Below are 25,754 nucleotides of genomic sequence, written 5' to 3' on the forward strand. Positions count from 1 at the left end.
TCATTTGTACAAAAGAACGTAATCGAAATGTAAACAAAGCAGAGGCGTTCCTACACAAGAATGCCAGAAGCAACTCGTCAATAACATACGTACAAAAAGGTATCAGTTCAGAAGGAAAATTTTAGAAAAATTATCGATACGAAGCCATTACAGCATCAATATTTTTAGGAAAATCACTTTATGTATCACTATACATAAATACCTTATATTCTAAGTAATATTTGTTTACTCAAATGCTGTAAATAAATGGCCGACAGCAAAAACGATATTCTTCGAAATACTATTTTTAGGCACAGCCAGATATGTCAAAAATATTGTGTGAAAACTTGATAACTGAATAAGTAATATAATACAAAGATCAGCTTCGAGGTCCAAAAACTCCTGACTCCATAACAGTAGATTTTTGCAAATTCGACCGATATGCTTTTGCATTATATTATTTTTGATGCATACCATTCATTCCCAGCAATTGAGATTCAACTTAAAGCTTCGTGTTACTTTGAGAAAATAATGACGTTAAATATGTACACCCAGCATATTTTTTTATATCTTTGGCTCTTCAAGTATGTCGCAGTAATTGTTTTCTTAAAACTCCATAATCATATACCCATATGCACGACATCGAGGACATTCGGACATATCGATCAGAAAGATTGTCTGAAAAGATTAAGCAAACGAAACGATTCGTATATTGCAAATTAATAGATAGTCTCGATCATCTGAAATAATTACAAAATAATTCACTCGTTATGTAGATAATTTAATAAAAATATTGTCCATGAACCTGAGGATGTTTTGGACAGCTGTATCTAATTCGTCCCCATCCGAGAAAGCCGCAGACCTCGCAGAGGAGGTAACAATGGGACCTCTGACATAGGCATTCGCCTACTGGCAAATTTGAACGGGCTATTCCTCGTCCCCGTCCAATGTGCCTTATCACATCTGCTCCATAGTGCATCCACTGCACACCTTTAGCAGGACTAGCCGAGGGTGACATTTTATTGGCTATAGGCAAAGAACAAAAAATTTCAAACTGATTACTTTTATCCCGATAGTACCTTTCAACCAAACATTCACGCAAATCCATACGTATGCTGAAGCACAAGCTACGAAAAATGCGGCTTACCATGCGAATGAACACGTGCGGAAATAATTTTGGTGTGATGATCGTTGATTGATGTTTAGTGAAATACCCGTATACGGATTAGGGGGTATATTGTATTCGTCACTCGACGTTGATGCTTTTGTTGACAGAGTCCGGAAAAGTAGATTACTATTGGCCAAGAATTGTAAACAAAAACATCGCTATGAGAGGCCAATCCATGAAAACTGCCCTGAAAACTGACGACTGCACTTGAAATTATATACACTTTCAAAATTAAGGTTTGTTTTTTTAATGTCTTTGCAATTATCAACTTATTAATTCTTCAGATTCATTCTCACTCGTAATAATACACAATTTACTGCTTCAAGCTACGATCCACACGTGTCGTCTAATTAAATTTCAAACGTGAAGCAAAAATTTTCGTTTATAAGCCAACTTCAAAGCTATCCCCCCTATCGACGCAGCGATCGACGACTCTTCCGTTGATTCATATTCTTTGACTCTGCTACCGCGATTTCGCGCGCTTATGAGGTGCCCTGGGGATCAAATTCTGTTATTTCACATTTTCACATTTCCCATCATCTAAGCATTCTGACTAGCCGACTAAACTTTGCAAACTAGTCGATTTCGACGTGACGTATATATCTCCAAATATCGAAGTCCACGTATTTCAAACGCAAAAGAGGGCTTCAAAATCACAATAATAAATTCTTAGAATTCATGCCATTTCTTTGTTCTGCGTCAAATAAAAATGTGTTTGCGTGATTTTATTCAGAATTTGCCTTTTATTACTTTTCAGATACGTCAACTTTGACATTTGGAGATATATACGTCACGTCGAAATCGACCAGGGCACCCTCTTACAGAAATCTACGATTCTCTTTGTATGAACTAGATCCATTATGATCTGTATAAGTAATAAAATAGTCAAATCGTATACCATCAGCAATACCGCAATTAAAATCGTGTTTTATTATTATGATTCCGGATTACCAATATTGTGAATTTTTTTCGCACGGCACTTTAATTTCATACAAGTGTTTCATTATTTTGAGGTTTCAAAATTTATTTAATTATATTCGATCAATAATTTCGACGACTGAATAAAATATTGATCACGGAAGTGTTTTTAATCACTTATCGAAGTAATATTGTTGTCACTCGTTTCCCGCGAGTTTTCTGGTAATTGATCAAACATCGTCCCGCACATTCGTCAACAATGGCGAATTCGGTTGCCGATAACAAACGGGCTGTTACGAACAATTTATCCACTATTTATGGCAGGTGAAAAATAACGCTGTTATCGAGACCGAATTTTTAAAGCCTTATTCACATAAACAATATACTTTACTTATTCACTTTAAGAACCCTAGTGAACCTAATGATCTGATGAAAATGAATGACTTCATTCACAGAGTGCCAACAATTGGAACGGACAAGATGAGGGTGACATTCTGTACGGATATGGACAAGTCCGTTATAGTTTACAACTTTGAAAAAAGAGGCTGGACTCAAGTTGGTCCAGAAGACGATTGGAATTTTTACTGGTAAAAATTCGATCGAATTACAAAAATAAATAAGTATTTACAATGATGATAGCTGGTTTAACTCGACTATTGTGAAACATGAAACAAATATTTTCAGGGCTGTCACCCAATCATGCCGAACTATTTTTAGCGTGGAAACTGGCTACAGAATGAGTGATAATCAGTAAGTTAAATTAGACTTGTTAATTATAAATAAGTATATGGTATAGTCATAACGGCTAACCAAGTAAGCTAAGTAACTAACTAGCAATATTTTGATTCAATTTCATTTCTAATCCAGCATAAACAAAAAATAGTGTTTTTATCATATTCTCAGAACCATTAACCACTTTCCCAATCACTATGAACTAACACGCAAAGATTTACTGGTGAAAAACATAAAAAGATACCGAAAAGACTTGGAGAGAGAAGGAAGCCTGCTTGCTGAGAGAGGAGACGGACCAGGAAAATATCTTCACCTCGATTTTATACCAGTTACATTTGTATTACCAGCAGGTATTGATAATAATCCAAAAAAAGAAGAATTAGTGTTCAGAAACCTGCCATTTTCTCAGTGGGTATATAATTATTAATGGAAACACATTTCACAAATAGATTATAATATGTTTGTGGAAGAATATCGCAAGTCTCCACAAAGTACTTGGATAATGAAACCATGTGGTAAATCACAGGGGGCTGGAATATTCCTTATAAACAAATTGAGTAAATTGAAGCGATGGTCTCGTGAAGCTAGAAATCCATTCAACCCCAACCTTACTAAAGAATCATACGTTATTTCCAGGTATTAAGTATTAACTGGAAGGATAAAAGTTCAGATTCGTTTTCTTTTTTAAACTGTATTACTCATCAAATTGCATGTGCATTCATCAGGTATATCGACAATCCACTCTTAATTGGGGGGAAGAAATTTGATCTTCGGTTGTATGTGCTAATCACTTCATTTCGACCCCTAAAGGCATATCTTTTCAAGCTTGGATTCTGTCGATTTTGCACAGTAAAATACGATACTAGTATTCAAGAACTTGACAATATGTATGTTCATCTGACAAACGTGTCTGTACAAAAACATGGAGTGAGTTTGAGGATTTGATACAAGTGTTAGAATACAAAAATAAAACGAGCATATGATAAAATAATAATCACAGCACGTGTTGGAACTGATATCATGTGAATTGAATTTAGGATGAATACAATAGCTTACATGGTGGGAAAATGAGTGTACAAAATTTGAGATTGTACTTAGAAAGTACTCGAGGAAAGTCTGTGACAGAAAAACTTTTTGCTAATATTTCTTGGTGTATCGTACACTCTTTAAAAGCTGTTGCTCCGGTAATGGCAAACGATCGACACTGCTTTGAGTGCTATGGCTATGATATTATCATTGACAATAAACTAAAGCCATGGTTAATAGAGGTCAGTCAAAAAAAAAAAAAAAATTAATAGCTTTTAATACCATGATATATGAAGTAGACGTTCTGAATTCTTTGATTAACCAGGTTAACGCATCACCATCTTTAACTTCCACTACGGTGAACGATCGAATTCTAAAGTACAAATTGATTGACAACATTATATCAGTAGTCGTTCCTCCCGACGGTGTACCTGAGTAAGTCATATTGATCATTTAATTTGATATCAAGTCAATTGAGGTACCGTAGATTAGCAAGTTTTTTATTCCATTCACAATAGCGTCAGATGGAATAAGTGTCCGTCGCCTGAAGCTATGGGGAATTTTGAGTTACTCCTGGATGAAGAATTAGCAGCCCAGGACGAGAGAGACAACCCTACAGGAAAATTTCGAAATCAATCAAACAAATGGAAATAAAGTATTACATAAGGGAATTGGATTCGTTCGCAAAACAGTTGTAGCTGAACCTCACCTCTTATTCCTTTGGATAATAAAGCAGATATTCATATTTTCATTATTATTAATATTACTATTACTGAATCTACTTGTAACGTACTTTGGTAAATTGTATTGCCGCTAATGCGGCAAATGTTGAACGGTGAATTAATTACAAACAAACACATTTGAAATACACTTAACGAATTGTTGAATTGATTCAGAATTCTAATTCTGCTTCTCTACTTAGAATGAATGCTGATAATAATTAGCAATACTATGATTTAAAATACATTAACAAAAGTTTTATTTATTATCTTTATATTCTTATAAATATTTTAGTTATAATGATGTGATGCGATGATGGCAAACATACAAAATATAGGTCATAATTTCAGTCTTGAATACTAAACGAGAATAAAAATTGAATCAGAAATCCTGCTCAAAACACTACCAGTGGAATTATAGAATTGAAAAATTTCTTAAACAATTATATTAAATTTTTTCGAGGTTTTGCGATTTTCCAATCAACTTCAATGTTACAGAAGTTTCAATACAAAGTATATACATACCATGGCACAGTTATATGAATTTTAATTACGTCACAGGAACAATCTCATGTTCAAGTTTGTGCATCACTACCTTCGCAAAAATTAACATTTCAATTTTGGGTATCACGAGTTTTGCACCAATTATAAAATGATCTTTGAAGAAAGTGGTGTTCAAGAATCAGTTTAATTGAACGGAACTAAACAATTTTTAATAGCGTATTGAAATATATAATGATGAAAAAAATAAATTTCAGCGCTATCAGTGTTACGTAAATCACAATTTGTCCATACAAGTTTACAATCACGTAAGATTCTCGAATAATGCTGACGGCAGTATAAAGTTAGTTATAAAAACACTAATTTGAAGAAAAATTTTTAGTTCTGGCTGGAGTAGCTATCCAATTATTTCGTGAGTTATGTTTTCGTGTCCCATATTTGAAGATATTTTTCTTGAATAAGTTTCCTTGGATAATCAGAACAATTCGTAAAAGACGGAGCTTTTTTGAAAACGTGCAGTTACATGTCAATAAACACGAATATTGTAGCATTAATTGCATTATACATATATCTATGTCTATTGTCAGCCTCGGCTGGGAATGCAACAAGACTGCACAAGGCAAACTTGTGAAAGATAGTTTCACTTTTAGAAAAAGAAGTCATATTGTCAGAAAAAGGAAAAGAATAGACTAATCTCGATAAATTTAAAAGGTTTTAAAATTTTATAGGTATCGTTATATTATTTAGTCTTCTAACATGATTGTGTAATAGAAAATTCAAATACCCCATAAACATGTATCCAATTCAGCCTTTGGTTCTATGCTGGGAAGGTAAGCAACATAGAATACGGATGTGTGTCTATGATAATAACATGCTCGATTATGAACCCAACTAAAGTACGGATTTAGATTGTATATCACAATAAACGGAGTATAGTAAAAAATTACGGATTAGATTTACACAAGGACGACAACCTTGTCATGTCCGCGTCATGTAGACTGATTTTGGTTGTAACTTAAGTTAATACGAAGTAATTTACAATTATTTATACCCTTTAGAAGTAAGCTTATATGTATATATCTACAGGCTCACACGCACATTCGTCAGCTTGCACTCGTACAATATTTACAATGGCCACTATGAACTATGTGTACAAGTGTCCATACTGCTGTACAAACAAATCCTGTACACAATTAGACCAAATCGTATCTACCAGGCACAATGGTATTGGCTTTGTACAGGTGGGTAAGTTATCTATATGTATATTTGCACTTTATGAATTAATTACACTAAATTCTGTACGTACGAATTTTTCATTTACTCCCGTCATATCGCTCTCACAAGCGAAGCGTGTCTCATGGTTTGAGTAAAGCTCGAATTAGCAGATGAATGCAGTCGAATAGCTGCCGTTACCGTTTGTCAAATCTGGAGATCTACACCTCGTATCAAGGCAGTATCATAAAATTACATGTTTACTCAAGGTACCGGAGACGGCGGTGGAGGTAACGGACTAAAATACGTTGAAGACCTAGAACTAGGTGAAGGCGGACAGCTCATAGCAGCATCACTGTGACTGTAAGATCGAGGTGTAGGAGGAGGTGGAAATGGCTCACTTTCATACCTATACCGTGCAGGGTAATTGCTGTCAGACTCATCGCAGACGTCAGTACTGCACGGTGTCGGAGGCGGTGGTTGATTAATTTGTCTATAATGGCGATAAGGTCTGTATCTAGATGCGTTACTACTAGAGTATCTTGTCGAGTTAGCTGTAGTAGCCGGACTAGGAGGAGGGTTTAACGTCTCCTGAGGGTAACTGCCAGCCGAGCTTCCTCTCGTAGAGCTCGATGCGCCAGTTATATGACTACGATCGTAGCTCGAGCCAATGCTACTTCCGTTCAAATTTGACAATCTGACAGTCTCCATAACAGGCTTAAAATCTTTTCTTCCATTCTTCTGGATAGGCATTGATTTTATGTTAACTCTCCCATGTTTAGGAGAGAGTGGCTCACCTGCTGAATCGTGTAAAATGTCTGGCAGGCCTGCGTTGTTACGTCTTCTTCTGCAACAACAATAACCCACGCCTGCCAATATGATTATAAATATCACTAATGGAGCACCAACTATATATATGCCGTGCCCAAATGCTATCAGCATTGCACCATTCTGCTTAGGAATAGCTGCTGTAGAAATAGCTGCTGTAGGAATAGCTGCTGTACAAGGTGGTGATGTTTCGTCGCTACCGTCCGCACAGTCATCCCAACCATTGCAAAGCTTTGATCTTGATATGCAGACCCTTGTTGTTGTACACTGAAATTCTCTAGATTGACAACAGTGGGCTTCATCGATCCCGTTGACACAGTGCGGTGTACCATCACAAACCCAGGACATATCTGAAATTTACAAATTTAAACAATACTGCCCTAGTTAGTTGGTAGTTTAATAGAATGTACTTGTTTAATGGAATATCAAACCTACAAGTATTTAAAAAGTTCGAACACTGCTTCCAAAATACCTTAGCATTGATAGTATGAGCGAACAAAAAATTTCTGTGTGCCTCTAATTGTAAGACGTTAAACTGAAAAAAGAATTCTAACAATCTGAAGACAAAGAATAGAAATTGTATCACAATTTATTTGTAAGTGCGAAACTAAAATTCTCACCAGAGCACATTGCAAATTTATGTTTGATTCTTACCAATGCAGTGTCCATTCTGACATTTGAATTGATCTTGCCTACATGGTGGACACCCTAGTTCATCATTACCATCAGGGCAATCACTTTGGCCATCGCAACGCCAAGTAGCTGGTATGCAATTTTTAGCAACAGTTGAGCATGTAAAGTGTTCGGCACCACAAGCTGCAGTTGCTCTGCAAGTTCGACCATCATCCGAGAGTACAAGTGATTGGGGACAAGAACATCTAGGTGATGAAATTCCAGTACAAAAATGAGAACAACCTCCGTGGTTATTGAGCGGACTGCAAATGTGCGATTCCATTACTTTATCATGTGGAGTTCTTACAGAAACCAGGTCGATAATGTGATGACGATTGGGTAAAGTTTTTTTTCCTGCTCCTGATGTCTTGTTGACTCTTTCGATCACTTGTCCTTCTCTATCTAACCAATACAGGTAGTCAAATAAAATTGTCATGTGTGTTACACTGACATATCCGGTGGAAACCAGGACTCTCTTATTCCGGCCTAACAGATCTGCAAACTCGATTTGTCTTCCATGAGTCCAATAGATAAGATCAGAGATGGGATCAACTGTTATGCTCGTAGAAGTTTCCAAGTTAGATGCAATGACTACTCGCTCTTTACCATCCATCAGACTCTGCATGATTTTTACATCACCACTTATATCCGTCCAGAAAAGCAGCCTTTTCTCAGGATGAACTGCTATACTTCTTGGCTTCTCGCCGAGACCCTTCACCACAACTCCCAGCATCGATCCATTGTCTAGCCTGGTGACATTGATTGCATCATTTATTGAGCACGACCAGAATAACAATCTTCCCAAAGGATCTAAAGCTAGGTCAAAGGGATGTCCTGAACTACCAGGAATCACTACCGCCACGTGCAGCTTATTCTCAAGTGTCTTCTTGATCGATTGTATACGACTGTCTATCCAAAAGACATACTGCGTGATGGGATCAAATTCTATGGCGCGAACATTTTTCAATCCTTGAACTCTCAGTACAATATCTGGACATTCGTTGGTGTCAGGTAAAAGGCGACCAATAACATTGCGAAGGCTGTAAATTATGAAGGTTTTGGGAGCTGTAAAAAGTTTGAAAAAGATGTGTTAACTGTTTTATGACCCAAGAACTGCGATTTGGTGATAGATTTGAACTCACCGATGCAAGTTTTGTTGTCAGGTGCCAAGCTGTAGTGGGTCGGACAAGCACATTTGTAAGTGGTTGACGGTTTTCCGCCAATTCCTGGCAAAGCTATGCATAAATGACTGCAATATCCATTCTTTTCAGCACATGGATTCCAACCGGATTGTCTCGATGCATGAAAGACCAATAAATCCGTAACGGATTCTAACCGACTATGAATCTTTGTTCGATTCGCCCCGTTCGTCTTGTTGGCTCTTTCAATATCACCTGTATTCCAATCTGTCCAATAAATATAGTCCAGATACTGAGTCACACTAAATGGATAGACTATATTCTGAGTGATGATTGATTTTCTCTTTTTGGTCTGTAAATCGTAGCTGTCCACTGCAGGTATGGAAAGATCTGCCCAGTATAAACGACGCTCCAAATGATCGATCGTTAAGCCATGTGCTTGGCCAATGTGAGATAATATCACTGTTCTTCGTGAGCCATCGAGTGCAGCTCTTTCTATGCTACCAACGCCCTGCTCTTCTGTCCAATACATGTGCCTGAAAGTTTGATTAATTTTTCAACAATTAGGTAACGGTATAACAAATCCGTAGCATCAAAAACTAATACAAAATATTAATTACCCTCTTCCTGGATCCAATGCCAGACATCTGGGTTTGCTAAGGTCTTGCCATATCAAAACACGTCTGCTATACCGATTCCAATGTACAACTTCTATTCTCTGTGTCCCTGTATCGCTCCAATATAAATTGTGGGATATCCAATCGACCGCTAAGCTTTCAGGGGTTTCTAATCCCAAGTCGACGACCCTCTCCATTTTGGAACCGTTCATGAATGCCCGAGTTATCGCTTTTACCTTGATGTCAGTCCAATAAATTCGATTGTCACTCATGTCAAAATCTAAGGCACTGAAAAGCAAGGGACCATTAATTTAATGTGATAATATTTTAGACATCATCGTGATTTACTAAAATGCGATTGGAAGGTCCAAAAATAAATTGAAAGTCCTAATACATTTCACAGGACTCATCGCACGGAAGTTCCAATTACCTTGCATCTTTTACCCCAGTTACAGGTATGATATTATCATTATTAGCATTCTCAATGCTGATTCGTCCGATGTTTTCTTTCCTTGAGAATAAGAGAAACGCATCAGGTATAACGCAGGTTCGTTCATCCTTGGTCAATTCGTACCCAATTTGGCACGCGCAAACGTAATTATGACCAGGCCTATTCAAGCATAAGTGACTACAGCCGCCGTTGTTAATTGCGCATGGATTGGTCCCTTCAACTACTCCTAAATGTACGGCTTTCAACCCCATGACATCGGGCATTTGATCCACGATGACTTCTCGATCGGCACCAGTCAATTTATGTGCTCGATCTATACTTCTTCTTTGCCAATCCGTCCAGTATAGATAATCTCCTAAAAGGCTTAATCCGAACATATGGGGTAAATTATCAGTGATGACTTCTCTTCGGTCGGTACCGTCCATATTACACACTTCTATTTTATCAGTCTTTGCGTCGCACCAGTATATTTTCTTCCTCTCTAGATCAATTGCAATACCATTCGGCCAAACAATATCTTTAGTAATTAGTAAAATTCTATCGCTACCATCCAAGCTACTACGTTCAATCTTTGGTCTCTTTTCGTTCCAATCTGTCCAAAACATCCAACCCAATTCTGGTGCTAATGCTATAGCCCTTGGTTCGATAAGATCTTCGTTTATCAACACTGTTCTACTCGTTCCATTCAAACGAGCTACCTCTATTCGATCAGTCCCGGTATCGGTCCAGTACAAATTTCTGGCTATCCAGTCGATAGCGATACCGCCAGGATTTTTAACTTCCGTTGTGACAATATCCTCCTGTTCGGTACCATTCAGATTTGTTCTCCGTATACCACAGGCCGCTTCGTCAGTCCAATAGAGCATTTCTTCAACTGGGTCAAAGTCTATAGCAATCGCATATTTGATACCGGTTAAAGGAAGCGGAAACCCTGTGTAGTCTGGCGAATCGAGCGACAGCCGGCATATCTCAGTTCGCTGTACAATGAGAAGAAGTTCCTCAGGTCCATTGGCACAGGTAGTGTTATCAATGAGCTTAACGCCAGTTGGACAGGCACACGTATATCCTGGTGGTTTCGGACTGAGCAGACATAAGTGGGAGCAATTTCCATTGTTGTGCCTGCACGGATTATCGCCGTAAGGTTGCCTCCTTGGATCCCAAACTTCTATGGCACCCGGTATGTATTCACCGTGAAACAATTCTCTGGGGTGACTTTGCCCCTGAATATCGTACGAATGAATACACCATGTTTGCCAGTCGGTCCAGTACAACTTCTGATCGAAATAAGTGATAGCAAAGGGATAATCCAGTCCTTGGCTGACGACTTTTCTTCTGTTCTTACCGTGATAATCCATAACAGCAATGAACTTCAACCTTCCATCCGACCAGTATACCAATTCTGCCTCGTAATCGATGGTCAAACCATTCGGCCAGAATATATCCTCAGATACGATCACTTCGCGAGTGTTAGGATCACCGTCCATAGCAGCAGTTTCGATCTTGGGCACGTCACCCCAATCCGTCCAAAATAGTATACTTCTCATAGGTACAACGGCAATCGCACGAGGTTGATAAATCTCCGTCCAAAAAAGTACTTTTCTGTGTAAACCGTCGATGCTCGTAACTTCTACATGCTTTTTTTCACCGTCTGTCCAATAAAGCTTACCGGTGTACCAATCGCAGGACAAACCCTCGGGCGATATCATGCTTGAATTTACCACTGTAAACTTTTCCCCGGTATACGTGCTGTTTGAATTGACGCACTGTATCACTTCTAGACCACTGTCAGACCAGCACACCAGGTTTCGTTCGTAGTAAAAGTCCAAAGCTGCGCTCTCCTGCGAAAGATCTTTGACGAGAATCGATACTTTGTTGGAACGGGAGACGTTCGCCACCCTGATATCCTTGTAGGTAACGAAAAGGAGCGATGGTGATGCTGAAACAGAGAAGGAAGAAAAAACATTATTCAAAAGAATCATGAGTATTATCATTATTGAAGTGGAAATTCCAGTTTCGTTTTCAACGATTGAAGAAAAGGTACGTCCGGTCTAGCTCGAAAAGCTCCAAGCGCATACTCGGTATAACAAGGTGTAACGGTAAGCTGCAGTGGCTGTTGATACAAGCCTCTGACGCGAAGCGTGAATTTTCGTTTGTAAAGGTGAGAAACTTTCGCTTTGACCGGGTAACAAGCAGGGTCTCTCTTTACCTCATTATGCACTCCAACACATTATTATTCTCTTTGGCGCTGTTATCTCGAGGGCAGACACTCTCAAAGCCGGGTCTGTTATGACGACATTTAAGGGGGTGCCCTGGTCGGTTTCGACGATGACGTACATATCTCCGAATATCGAGAACGCGAAAAAAGGCTCAACAGCCCCATTCTACACACCATTCTGAACAAAAACACTCCGACGCAAAAATAAAGAAATACCACGGATTCTACGAAATTACATTAGCAAATTCGTATAATTCATACCATTTCTTTATTTCTCCTTGAAATGAAAATGCATCGTTTCCCTGTTTCAAATATACTATAGGATGAAGTCCGAATGAGCCCGAAGAACCAAATACGGGATTCAGCCTTTCTCGAGCCGCTACCTAGCTCTTAGGAGGGATTATTACGCTTCCTTTCCGTGGACACTTTTGTTCAGGACATCGAAATGTACGACGTATCCGAATTCGGACCAATTCCACCGTAAGCCAATTTCCCATAAGATTTGTGCGGGATCCTTTGTATGTGGCATACGTATATACCGCAGAAATGAGAGACAAGAGAAGACTTTGTAGTGGAGCGAACTGCAAAGTTATGCTACGTAAAAGTCATTAACATAAGCATCGGCTAATCATTAGGCAAATGCCGGCAATCACGTTTCCATCTCCCCCCCTCGCGGCTGAATCCACTCATTTAAATTGCCTTTCATCTCTCATTCCGTTATACGGAAAGCCATGAATCTATCATCACCCTATACAGTGAAATTGCTTCAAAAGAGATCAAAATGTTTTTGAAGTAAGAAATTCATTCAGCAATTTTCTCCTCATCGGATTTCGAACCGTAGATACGTTCGAAACGAAGATTTGTTGGTACAAAAAAATTTGCTATTTGTCAGAACCTGCACGGAGCCATATTATACGTAAAAATTTCGTCTGTCCCTTGAATAATAGTTAGCTGTGCGCATGGAGAACTCAATATACATGACACAGGCTTCGAGACTGCAGCACGACAGATACCGGGGTAATTATATTTCAGTGGGTAAGTAACGTGCTAAGAACGAACGTTTACTCGTGCAGCAGGCTCAATTACTCGGTCACGCTAAACCTTAAACAGGTACTTAATTAAACTACTCACGACACTTGCACGGTACAATTTTTGGCAAACTCAAACCCGGTATTCGATAGTTCGTTCATTCGGTACTCCAGAATAACTAGTGATTAACCACTATACTTTTTAATTTATAACTTGGCGTGCAGATGATGAACTCAATTCTTGTGTATCTAATCAATGAACAAATAGCGATGCAGTAATCGGCGAAACAATCATACGTCACTGCAGTGAAAACTCGAGGCGTTCTCGAATCTATATCTTTAATTGAGATTCAAAATCCACGTTATAGATATAATACGAAATTTGAAACCGTGTAAATTGAGATACGTAATCTCTGTTTACACTGAGCAACGTATGGAAACGCAATCGTTTTTCTTCGTATTCCTTCGCTCTTATACTTTGCGTTTTCCGTGTTCTTTTTTCCTACATTCCTTCTTTATCTCTTTGTTTCTTTAATGGCCTCGTCGTTATAACAGCAGGAAGAAGTATCGCCGGATGTATCCATATGTTTGATACATGGAATGGGAGAACAAGAAGAAGAAGAAGAAGAAGGGCCAAAGACGAAGTTCTTCGAGTGCCGTTTTCTAAACGAGTGGTGACCAATAAGGCGACTTTGCAACGGCAAGACTGCGTCGGGTTGATCAATTATGACTGCAACTATGAATCACTCGTAACGTTCACAACTCCATAAAATCACAAAAATCAATCATCTGCGGTAAATTTGGTATAATAAATTACCAACAATGCTGTTGCAACAAAGATTGAATGCATTGTTTGGCGTGAAGCGACGCGGTGAAGCTATTATAGTCCTGCCATGCCTGCCTATATATGATTAAGCGAAGACAACCGGACGTGACGAAGTGTCGAGAAAATAAACGTTTCGTGTCCAGTCGAGCACATGTATATATAAATCAATTCACACTGCTACGTTACATTGAAACGAGTGGTGTTGTATACTGCAGTCTGATTAACTGTCACATATCTCAAGCCCGGGATGAAGCAGGTGCCTAATGAGCATAATAATTACAACAACAATAATGATAATAATCAAGATACGCGACCGTGCATTTAAACTAATAATCAGCAACGAGACGAACTGCAGCGTAAATCCCAATTTGAGGTAATTCAATTGACCTCGTTAGTTAATTCCACTTTACGACCGTAAATCGCAGGGAATATAAATACACGAATTTGTTTCTCACAACGAGTTAAATATACACATCAAATTTCTAATACCGACTCTGTCATTACAGAAAAACTTTGATTAAGTGTCAACTGTTTTTCTTTATTTATTTATTTTTTCTCAACGGTTATAAATCAAGAGATCGCGATCGACCGCAGGGATTTACACTTCAGTATTTTACACGCACAGTGAGATGGAAAGGAAGGAAACACAACGGAAACGAGAATAGTGAACCATCTGTGCTAAGAATGCAGAACTTGTTTCTTTGAATTCCTACGCTCGTTACATATACGGTGTACATGCGAAAGTATATAGGACATTCTGTGCCAAATGGTCGAATCTCCAATCCCCTGTCCATTTTATATTTACGTAATTTTTTATTTTTTTTTGTCAACGAGTTGGCCTGCGAGTGAACAACTTTTTAAAAAACTTGGTACAAATTTCTTTGTTTCATTACATCCACCTTGTATGATCGAAAAATATACATCCGTTAGGCGTATGGTTTGTCAACCATCTGATACAGTCCGCCGAATTTTTTTTTTTTTTTTTTTATAGCTATGGTCGTGCTAACCTCACACCATCTGCTCCTGTTTCACGACTCTCCCCATCGAGCTCCGCCTCTTCTCGGTCCGCTTTTTCCCACCCCCAAAGGCTAACTACAGTACGAACCATAATGATTTATACGAGCCAGTCGAGGCTATAGATGCTCCCCTGAGGTTAAACATCGCAAAGAAAAGCATAGCGTAGCTAGGGTACGGCAAACCTGTTCAGTTTCGTTGGGACTTGAGACCCCTAATCCCATATAACCAGGTTTTAATACTATAGGCCCGCACCTATAACATCATAGACCCAACCAAGCCCAACCCAACCTGAATGGTCGAACAGATCGAGGGTATTGTGTATAGAATTCCCACCTGCTCTAACTTTTAAAATGAAATAGGAAAGTTTTCCTGAATTCACACATGCATCATTCGCGTATTTGCACAGGAGTCTTTCCACTTCGAGCATTTTAACCTCGATGTTTGCAATTTAACTATAAACTTTTTGACGGGTTCTATGGACCAAATAAATTCGTGGAACAATTGTTTTTTTTCTAACTGCCATCCCTATTTTCCAAGTTACACGGGCGTGAAATTCAAGATTTAGAGACAAAAATCGAAAACATACTCAAGTTCAAGCGGTCGTATTTTTGGTTGTATTCATCCTAGAGATTTCATCTAAATACCATTTTGAAGCTATTGAATCACACTGTTATTATATATTGACTGAATTCTTTGATAATGAACCGTTCCATTTTTTATAAAATAATGCATTATTGAAATGCAATATTCAAGGCGAGAACATCTCTTGAAAATTCCAAAATAAATATGAGCGTATTCCTTGATCAATACTCTTCAAAACTGTAAACTTATGAAATGGAACTCTGACGGAAACTATGTTGAAACGATTTATTCATAAGCGACGGTGCGCGCAGCCGCTGAGAGAGCTGGCTCGGGTACACGTGTAGCTAGTCTAAGGAGAAAATGGTGGACATGTAGAGATCTATTCTGTACTAAAAATATCGAAAACATCAGAAAACAACGTATATCATAATAGGTTTGTTAAATATTTAAATAACAATATGGAAATTATGATCCAAAATCTTACATAAAAATCTAGTCACATTATATTACATTAAATTTATTTGGAAGTCTCATATTCGCTCAGGGGCAAAATACAAATAGAATATCAGTATGTCAAAAAGTTGATTTAGTTCGTCCACGTTTAGCTTTCTCGAAACGAAATTGTAATGCAGCTATTTCTCTTTGTCAATCCTGTTCGGTGAAAAGTTCGAAATTGATATTTTTAAATTTATATCATTCTGCGGCTTTTCCATGCGAGGTAGCGGAAAAGTGTCATTCGGCAACAACTCCAAAGTCCTCTCCGTGAAGACACCGTTTTAAAAATTCTTTCAGTTTTTGTATTGTGCAGTTCGCTCCATCATAGAAATAAATAATTTTATTTGAATTTCGAATTTCTAATTTCAAAAAGTTGACAAAATTTCGTTAAAAAAAATGGACGTAGACAGTGTCATGTTTTAGACATTCCGAAATGGCGATATAATTTTTGCGTCAGATCGCGTTGTCTTCGATGTAATAAGCTGCAAAAGGACGTACCCTGAATCGCATCTTTAATTACAAATGCATAATTTACTGAAAAATTGCTTACCAGTAAGCATTCCCGTCATTGTAATTGCTTCTTTCTTTCAGAAAAATAAGCAGACTACTTCTGAGCGATAAACACTTGCGTTACAAGTCCTTCTAGCAGTGCCCAAAGTTTTATTAAGAATTCTTCGACGGCTGATCGAATCGTTTTCAAATTTATTCGATCTACCGACACCCACTGCTTGTACATCAGGGTATCTATCAATTCGTCTTTAAACAACTCTTCCAGCTGATTCACTGAATCTTCCGTTCCTGGGTAAGTTAAACATTGCCTCAAGTGAAAATCGGTGGCCGGTCGGTAGGTTACGCGTCATTCGCGCCAAACAATCTTTGTAATTGTTTATTGGCTGAGATGTGTTGGCTGTCAGCCGTGGTATCTTTGCCCCGTTTAACATTAACTTAACACTCTCATGGATTACACAGTCGCAAACTGAATTTCTTCCGCCCACTCTCAGCAAGTACGTAAAGTTTTGGTCTTAGTTCACAAGATTTTGAAAATCGGACCTTTAAATGTGGATACTTTTCTTTAAAAAGACGGTGTTAAACGACTCGTAAGGTTATAAGTACAGACATCCACGACACAATTCTTCGCAGCTTGGTCTAACTTCTTACCGGTCATCACGTTAGGGTGAAAGAAAAATTTCTTTTGAATTTTTTTAAATGACCAATCCTAAAATGTTGTCATAATTCGGATCTTTCTGTTCCGTTAGTGAAAAACGACTAAGAAATCACGGAAGGGATGACCAAGGGTCAGGCTCTTTGTGCAAAACTACGTGAACATTGTAACCACAGGTAGCAACACAATGAAAGCCATTGAGGGGATGATCGAGGGTCAGTCTCTTTGTGCAAAACTATAACCTGAACACCAGGACAATAGATAACGTCAAAATACATGGTAGAATGCATTATGCAGAAAACCTTCGCAATTTATCACTCGCCGATTTTCCAGTACTGGAAAAACATGCGTTCCAAAAACAATGAACCAATACACCAAAATGTGAAAATAATTATTAGCATTCTGTCATCTGAGTTTCATTCTGTGTACTTGAATGCGAACAGCTTCGCACGCTCTCGAGGCGCGCCGTCGCTTATAAATAAATCGTTTCAACACAGTTTCTATCGGAGTTTCATTCTAAAACTTCAAAGTTTTGTAGAGAATTGATCAAAGAATACGCTCACATTTATTTCGAAATTTTCAAGCTATATTTTTATCTCGAAAATCACGCTTGAATAATATATTTGATTGTAACAAATAAAATGGTTAGTTATTACATTACGCTAATAGTCTGATTCAACAGCTTCAAAATGATTTTTGGATCAAGTCTCAAGGATGAATAGATCCAAACATATGACCGTTTAAGTGTATGTTTCGGACGTTTATAATAGCTCTTCTTCCTGAACTCCACGCCCGTGCAACTTGGAAAACAGGGACGAAATTTGTTTTAAAAAAATTGTTCAATGATTTATTTCATCCATAGACCCGGTTAAAAACATTACAGCAAAATCGGAAACATCGATGTAAATGTTTAATTTATTACGTCCCGTCTGGCGTAGATTGACTCACTCACAGGCGAGATCTCTTATCCCGGCGATAGACGTCATTCGTTTCAGATGTACAAAAATAAGTCAAGTTTACAAAAAATAAATAAATAAAATAAAATAAAATCAAACTAAAATCGTGATTTATTGCATAAGAAATACCGAACAATCGCTTCGCGTTAACGAAGGCTAAGCGTGTGTATCGAATCAAAGGTTCACGCGGCAATTGACTCGGTCTTTTTACAATGTACGGAACAAGGTGCTGAGTAGGAGGAGGAGGGAATTCGCGATGCTGTGTGGCGTGGGAGAGCATTATAATCATAGGCAGCAGGCAGCTGCCTATATAACATGGAGACGACGCTGTCCCCGTTCGAATGGAACTCCACACAGAGGACTCGAGAGAAGAGAGCCAGCCAGTAGTGATCCTTGCGAGCACGCCCTCCACGTCTTGTTAGCGAGGACTTTCCATGGCATCCAGCAGCAGCAGCAGCAGCATCAGGCCCACGCTGGGGGCCTCGGCCTTTCTTCCAACTGCAAACCCAGAGGCCACAATTCGTTCGTTGGTTGGTCCGACCAAGCTGCTCTCACGTAGAGCCGTCAGAACCTCGATGTAGAACCGTACTCGCCCGACCTTACCCCCTGTGACTTTTTTCTATTTCCCAAGTGAAGTCAAGTCAAGTCGGCGCTGAAGGAGAAAAGATTTGGAAGTGTGGAAGCGGTTAAAGCAAAAGCGACGAAGGTTCTCGAACAGCTGACAGAAGAGGACTTCCAGAACTACTTTCAACAATGGAAACGTCGTATGGAGCGGTGTAGGGATCGCCAAGGGCTATACATCGAAGATGAAAAAATTTCTGCTGTAATTGGTGACGAATAAAAAGTGTTATGACTTCAGTCCGGTTATTTAATAGCCTCACCTCGTATATACGTATATAACGTATTACATGTGATATCGAGTCTCGAACTCTCTCGGCCGATATATTTTTATATAAAGGCAATTTTCGTGCAATGGAGCAAAGGTTCGTCTTCAAAGAGTTGAGAGCAGACCCTCCCTCCTCGGTCTTTCGCAATCTTGGTCGTCGGTATTGCACCCTGCACCTCCCTATTCCCGTTTGCTATAAAGGAGCTCGCCTTTCAGAAGGGAGCAATTTTCTTATGTATGTATGACTAGCGCTGCGAGAAAAGTGGAATCGAGAGAGAGAGAGAGAGAGAGAGAGGAAGATGGGGGTGGGGGTGAAATTGAAATATGGAAAGCATCGAAAATCAAGTCGAAAGTCGTAAAAAAAAAAATCATGAATAAAAATATTGGCAAACCGGCAAAGATCAATATTGATAAAAAAAAAATGTCCAGCTTAATTTTTTTGGTTGTAAAATTTCTCCACTTCTCCAACACGTTAACTCTCGTTTCTCGGAAGGATCCAGATCGACGATCATGATTTCTACCGCGTGTGGAATTTCCACACATGTGCCATTTATGGCGGGGTCGATATAATATCTACGCAACTACATAAGGAGCGTTAGTCTTGGCCTTCTGCATGATTGTTTTAAATGATATCCAAAAAAAAAGATGAAATACGCGGTGAAAAAGATTTAGCGATTAGAGCGATAAAAGATAGGTAAAAGAAGGACTTTAAATACGAGTGTAATATAAGTCTAGACCTCCCGCGAACGAAACTTAAGGGCTTCGACGAGCGCGTTTTACGATCTCGGTACGTATATATATAAAAAGAGGCTTCGTATTCCCGCCGCCTTATTTTCCTCCTCCGCAGAGTTTTTATTGGCAATTATCAGTAACGAAACACATTCTTCTTCTATCCCCTTGCAGCAATAATATGGTAGATCGTCAAAAGCGTTGGCATGCATTAAAATATATAATAATCGCTGAGTATGCGGCATAAAAGATTTACACACGTCGATACCCGGTACGGCTCCCCTCGGTTGTAATCATCGCTTCGTCGCGAATCCATGGCACGGCACCAAATCTGTAACCTTTGCAAGGGTGTACATACAGGTAATAAAGAGCTTATGACCGACGAATCGTTCGCAGGTTGATATTTACGCGAGGACGGATCTCGCGGCGTGAATCATCCACGTGCCTTTCCACGCCTTGCAGTATAACGTAATAAACCGAGGTATCGGAGGAACAAGATGCGTGATAATCTGAAAATGCGAAATGAAGTTGCCGACACAACGGCACGCTAGATATTTATTTTAAAAAACTTGTATTATATCCAATAAAACAGTCATGATTCGAATTTATGCAATAATTTCACGTAAATTTTGAGACAGATATATATTCAATTATTTGGAGAAAATTTTTATAAGTTTTACGTGAATCTTTACCGTTTACTATAAATATAAATAAATAAAAAATAATACTATAATCGACAGACTTTAAATATATTTCTTCCTGACAATTCATATGAAATGACAAATAATTCAGAGTACACAACGCAGGAAAACTGTAATACGTAGAAAAAATTTCAAGGAGGCGTTTTGATGCACAAGAAATATTTTTGCAGATCTCAACTGAATAGAAAAAAAAACAAAACAAAACAACGCGTGTATTAAGTTGTTGCAACGCGCAAGCTCCCTTCCAAACAGTTATAACTATAAGAAATTCAAATTATCGTAGGTTCAAATCACTGTATTGTTTTCCGGCTTAGATTATGCAAGTGATGGCTACCCAATTTTGTGAAAAATACACGTACATACGAGTCATCGTATTTTTCGGTCGCGTTTTGAGACATGTTGTTTCTCCGACCTTTCACACGTGGACTGTAAACTTGGTCATACAAAAAACGAACGTCGACGAAGGATTCTACAGAACAACGCGTTTTCTGTACGTACGATTCTTGATATACATACACATAAATTACAATCAGTGCTAACGACGTGCCGCGATACGCTAACGCGTCGTCATAATGTTTGGAAAAACAATTATTAAAACAAATATTACCTGTAACAAAAAAGATTATTCACTAATAATGTAACATAGGCAGTTATTATTTCTAGTCTCTCTTATCGGCACGCTCTTCGTCGCTTATCAAATACTCCATACGGTACTTGTATGATACAAAATGTACGATGTGTATTATACATTGTACAGGAGGAGGAACAACGGAGCATCCATAGATTGCACTGCAATGCCGCAGACTCGGCCTATATCTTCTCGATCTGGAGTAAACAATGCTTTGAAGCCACCGCTGGCCAATCAGAATTCGTCGGCATAACTTGGTAGCTTTGTGGCGCGTCACGAGAAAACCTTATTGCCTTTGCATCTGCTTCAACCAGCCTCCTCTGGGCATCGACTATAATAATACACTATATTATACGTGCAGATATACATATAGTCCGAGTCACTAAATATTTGCGGTACACGTACGGAGATTCAACGGTGCAAATAGTGAATATTCGTTGGGGATGGTATTATTATCGGAAACAAACTCTGAAGGTGTGAATTATGCGGATCCTATAAGTCGCGGCGCCGCTGGTTCATTGGATTAACTGATATTCGCGGGTTTTTATCGAGGAACGTTCATCCGTGGCCCGAAGGACGAGCAACAGAGGCGCATCAGATGCCCGTCTGTTGGTCGTCGTTGGTGCCTTCTTCTCTCGCGTTATCTCAAGCACTTCCAAGAGCCAAGACTGCATAATACAAGCTGTGTTGTATGTATATATTTCGGTGCCCTTTGTAGGATCGCCGCTTGTAAGAATAAAAAAAAAAAAATAAATAAAAACGAGCGAATGAGAGAGAGAGAGATATTATTTATAGCCAACGCCTAGAGGAGGGAAAACGGCGAGCGGATCCAAAAAGAAAGACGACGAGGAATCGGATGTGATGAAAATAACATTATTTTCCGTACGATATCAGCCAATGAGAGCTTATAAAATATATGCATGTATGTCCCAAGTAATTGATCCTCGAATTTAACTCTTCGTTCGTTCATCGTATCTATAAAATTTATCTGCAAAACAGGCGCACAAGCAAAAATGAATAAAACTTGTACAGTAGGGGTGCGCGGTATTTCGGTATAGCGAATTTTTTCCGGTATCTCCTTCCTCGAAATATATCGGTATGGGAACCTTCTGTCAAACCGATACCGAAACAACGAAATTTCGGTAAATACCGAAGTACCGAAATTTCTGATAATCTAAATACTATTCAGATTAATGGTACTTACTACAGTTCAATACAGATTTTTCTTAGTCTTTTTCCGACAATATTTGTAGATTAAAGTCACCGAAATTTAGGTACTTCGGTATTTACCCAAATTTCGATATTTCGGTTAACCGAAACTATCGAATAAGAAACCCGTACCGAAAATCGGTATCTAATTTCCAATACCTCGCTCTCCTATTGTACATACACACGAACATCGCACTATGTGCGATACAATTTTCACACGCGTACAATCATCGGTTTCGTACCTTCTTCACGTTCGTGCCTACCTACATATATCAAGGGCCTCGCAGAGCTGCAAGAGATAAGTACCGTAGGTAAACCATACGGTAACCATAGGCATCATCGTGCGCGACTCGCAGGGCATGGGTATTTTTTCAAGCTATAAATAAATTCAAGAAAGCAAATATTCAACTCGCGTAATTTATCGACTACTGTTTAGGCTGCGGGTTAGTTATTTCTGTAACTACTGTACCAAGTCACAAGAAGAAGAAGCAACGGTAGCTGTACATGTACATATGTTACATGTAAAATACGCATCCCTCCTCTTCGCGTAAAAGGATCAAACAACCAGAAACCCACCGAATCTCCGTGATTTTTACGGTCCACCGTAAAGTCCCCAATAAAAATTTAAAAAAAATAAAAAATGTCGAGCGAGGATCTTATCTCGTGCACCGATACGATTCTAGTGAATGTTGAGCGGTTTCTCACTCGCGGTGAAAAAAAGCTTGGTATACGATTTTTTTTTTCATTCCCTAGTAACGCATCCTGCCACTACAAATTGCCATAACGCACGATAAAATTCTTTAACTTGTGTAGAGAGGTGATTGAGGCACGTCGTCTCGTATCCTAGCAAGGCGATCGCCCCCACGGTTGAATCCTGACGCTATAGAGACACGGTCGGATCCGAGCACCTGGAAACCTTATTTATATTGTAGCTTGTTAGAAGAGGGTGCATGGGGGGGAGGAGAGGGGGCTACATTCCTGAGGTTGGGTTCGTTCGGTGTGTTATACACATACGTACGAGGCGACGGGCCCCGAGATGGAATTATTATGTTTTTAGCCGCGGGCCTCCTGCCAACTTCTGTTACGTAGGTACAAGTCCAAGAATTTATGCAACTAAATAATAGACCAAATACGGAACGCGCTTTTACTGGTTGTTTTTTGTTTTTTTCTTTTTTGTTTTTTCTTAGTTACTGAAAATTCGGCGGATGGTGTTATCAAGATTGAGAATAACGTTATCCTTGACCCCCAATTTATCGATGTGCATGCATTACAGTTTCTTCTTTACAGTTTACTTTATTTATTTTTTTTTTACAGGCCGCGGAAAGAGGGGGAGCGTTGTTTCAGGAGGGATGCAGGATCCGCCGAGCGACGTGCTGCTGTGAACAAACAATACTCCATACAACCATACACCCATACATACATGCATTCGTGCGAGATAAATGAGCACTTGTTTTCTTACGGGTCCAACGCTCTCTCACTCCACAGCGGGAGTCCCGATCAGCCTTAGAGCGTATCCGAGACCTAACCTCAACTTTTATCCGAAGTTTAGTCTGTTTTATTTCTATATTTATCCACCCTGGGTTGTAAAAAAAAAACAAAAAACAAGAGTAATGAGATAAGTACGAAAGAAAGGAATGAAACAGGGTCTGGTTAGCTAGCCTAGGAAAAGAAACCGTCTGTAATCACAACGAACGTTAATAAGATTCGAGAACAAACGTCAGAATTGTATGAAAATATATTTCGGTTAGCCTAAAAACATGCTACTCGGAAGTGATGAGGAGGAGGGGATATCGGCCTCATAGTCAAAGCTACAAATTTGAGAAATATAATACATGATGCGTTTTCGCTGATGCAGATCTAATTGCAGAAGAAATTGATTTCAAACAACGAGCGTATAGACGATGCAATGTATAATATTGGCATAAATTCGGCGTCAATATTTAAATATGAAAACTCACCATCACAATAGGCAATGCTGCCCAGAATGCAAGCAGCCAGGATGCACCAAAGACTTGTCCTAGTCATCCTATGTCCTGGCTGTACTTTTCGTCATGTACCTGCCTCCCAGCGTTTCTCTCCGCACACTCGTCACTGTTTTCAACTAATTCTAAATTAGGGTTGAAACAAATACATTTGTCACTACGTGCACAACGGTAGCAGCAACACCACCAACGACAACAACAACAACAATAAACTGATCAGCATTCAGCTCCCGTCGCCAAATAACAGAATACACGACATTACAAGCCGACGCCGACCAACTAAACGCGCACAGCATACGCGGTTGAATGAAACGGTCGCATTCGTCGCTGAAAGTAACGCGGAAAGCGCGAGGGGGGGGGGGGGGGGGAGCTGCTGCGAAAATAGCGCGCACGGGCGGGATATTTGAATCCAATTATCTGGGAGTTTGATTCACACCTGTAAAAATTTTCATTGCACGGGGTAAATGCATAGACTTATAATGGGTAAATGTATGCGCTAGTGGTCGGCCATTTTTTAAACATTTTTTTTTTTTTCTTGTTTTAACTCCTATTAGAATTTAGTGTACACTTCCGTAACCATATAAAACTTGTCACTTTATCCAGATTTATCACTTTTTTTTAAAGCATCTTTGGAACCAAACATTTTTTCACACTAGGTACTACATACTTTGTTTCGCTGCTTTATATTTATACTTTCGTGATGTGATTGCTTTTTTAAAATGAGTGGCCGACCACTGAACCTATTTTTCATAATGGCCGTCTACTACATATAATAAATATAAAAAGTTGTGATAGGTGTGTAGATAAGTCTTTTATTTATTTTTTTATCACATATATATGTATACATACGCACGTATGCATATATGTATATATGTATATATATAATTGTTTCGTTTAAAATACATTGAAATATACAAATTTCCATCGCAATAAATACGCAATTATAATTTTTCTTTTTGCAATAAAAAGTAGTGCAAATCCAGACTTATAATTTTTCATAGGTATATTTTGTGTCATTCGTAATAACAATATAATATGTATAGTAATAATAATTATTATGATTATAAAGTAATAATTATATTATCGAAATTCAAAATAAAAACGTATACATATACATATATATACATATATATCCTTATTTATATATATATATATATGTAATAAGTAAGAGATCTAGGATGGACAAGATGAAATACTGAAGTGTAAAGTTGGCGCATGAGGATTTTTGTTTTAGCTACAGTATATTATAGATAATAGATATCATTCTGTATCGATAACTCGTTTGCATTGAGAAACGGTAATTTACATTTTTAGTAACACTATTAAATATTAGTCTTCAAGTAAAAGGTCATTCGATCCAATTTCTTAGAAATTAA

The 25,754-nt window shown here is 38.6% G+C and overlaps 2 protein-coding genes across 8 annotated transcripts; one reads left to right on the plus strand and one right to left on the minus strand.

Moving 5' to 3' along the window:
• Positions 1–415: 415 nt before the first annotated feature.
• On the minus strand, positions 416–24,666 carry arr (low-density lipoprotein receptor-related protein 6). 5 transcript variants are annotated; one of them, XM_069136982.1, is made up of 9 exons: positions 24,355–24,666; positions 9,942–11,898; positions 9,515–9,799; positions 8,898–9,430; positions 7,738–8,820; positions 4,106–7,433; positions 1,127–1,341; positions 785–1,005; positions 416–657 (listed from the first exon to the last, which is right to left on the minus strand). In XM_069136982.1, the coding sequence occupies exons 1-6, from the start codon at positions 24,419–24,421 to the stop codon at positions 6,520–6,522; spliced, it is 4,839 nt and encodes a 1,612-aa protein (XP_068993083.1). In that variant the 5' UTR covers positions 24,422–24,666; the 3' UTR covers positions 416–657; positions 785–1,005; positions 1,127–1,341; positions 4,106–6,519. The 5 variants fall into 5 exon arrangements, with proteins under 5 accessions (XP_068993083.1, XP_068993081.1, XP_068993082.1 ...); XM_069136980.1 differs by having other exon boundaries at positions 1,127–1,641; positions 2,046–7,433; XM_069136981.1 differs by having other exon boundaries at positions 1,444–7,433.
• On the plus strand, positions 931–5,133 carry TTLL1B (Tubulin tyrosine ligase-like 1B). Of its 3 annotated transcripts, none has more exons than XM_046631048.2 (10): positions 931–1,383; positions 1,905–2,389; positions 2,521–2,652; positions 2,750–2,815; positions 2,969–3,147; positions 3,247–3,433; positions 3,523–3,724; positions 3,835–4,065; positions 4,149–4,258; positions 4,342–5,133. In XM_046631048.2, exons 2-10 carry the CDS (start codon positions 2,325–2,327, stop codon positions 4,475–4,477), a joined length of 1,308 nt encoding a protein of 435 aa, XP_046487004.1. In that variant the 5' UTR covers positions 931–1,383; positions 1,905–2,324; the 3' UTR covers positions 4,478–5,133. The 3 variants fall into 3 exon arrangements, with proteins under 3 accessions (XP_046487004.1, XP_068993085.1, XP_068993084.1); XM_069136984.1 differs by having other exon boundaries at positions 1,905–1,989; XM_069136983.1 differs by lacking the exon at positions 1,905–2,389.
• Positions 24,667–25,754: the final 1,088 nt, after the last annotated feature.

The sequence above is a fragment of the Neodiprion pinetum genome, chromosome 6 (assembly GCF_021155775.2).
Source record: "Neodiprion pinetum isolate iyNeoPine1 chromosome 6, iyNeoPine1.2, whole genome shotgun sequence".
NCBI lineage: Eukaryota > Metazoa > Arthropoda > Insecta > Hymenoptera > Diprionidae > Neodiprion > Neodiprion pinetum.

Excerpts from the sequence above, each read along its gene's own strand:
- TTLL1B (XM_046631048.2), top strand. The coding sequence starts at position 2,325 with ATGGCGAATTCGGTTGCCGATAACAAACGGGCTGTTACGAACAATTTA. Across the intron at positions 2,816-2,968 it reads TACAGAATGAGTGATAATCA|AACCATTAACCACTTTCCCA; the intron begins GTAAGTTAAATT and ends TCATATTCTCAG. Across the intron at positions 4,066-4,148 it reads TAAAGCCATGGTTAATAGAG|GTTAACGCATCACCATCTTT; the intron begins GTCAGTCAAAAA and ends TTGATTAACCAG.
- arr (XM_069136982.1), bottom strand. The coding sequence starts at position 24,421 with ATGACTAGGACAAGTCTTTGGTGCATCCTGGCTGCTTGCATTCTGGGC. Across the intron at positions 9,800-9,941 it reads ACTGGGGTAAAAGATGCAAG|TGCCTTAGATTTTGACATGA; the intron begins GTAATTGGAACT and ends CTTGCTTTTCAG. Across the intron at positions 9,431-9,514 it reads GCATTGGATCCAGGAAGAGG|GCACATGTATTGGACAGAAG; the intron begins GTAATTAATATT and ends TCAAACTTTCAG.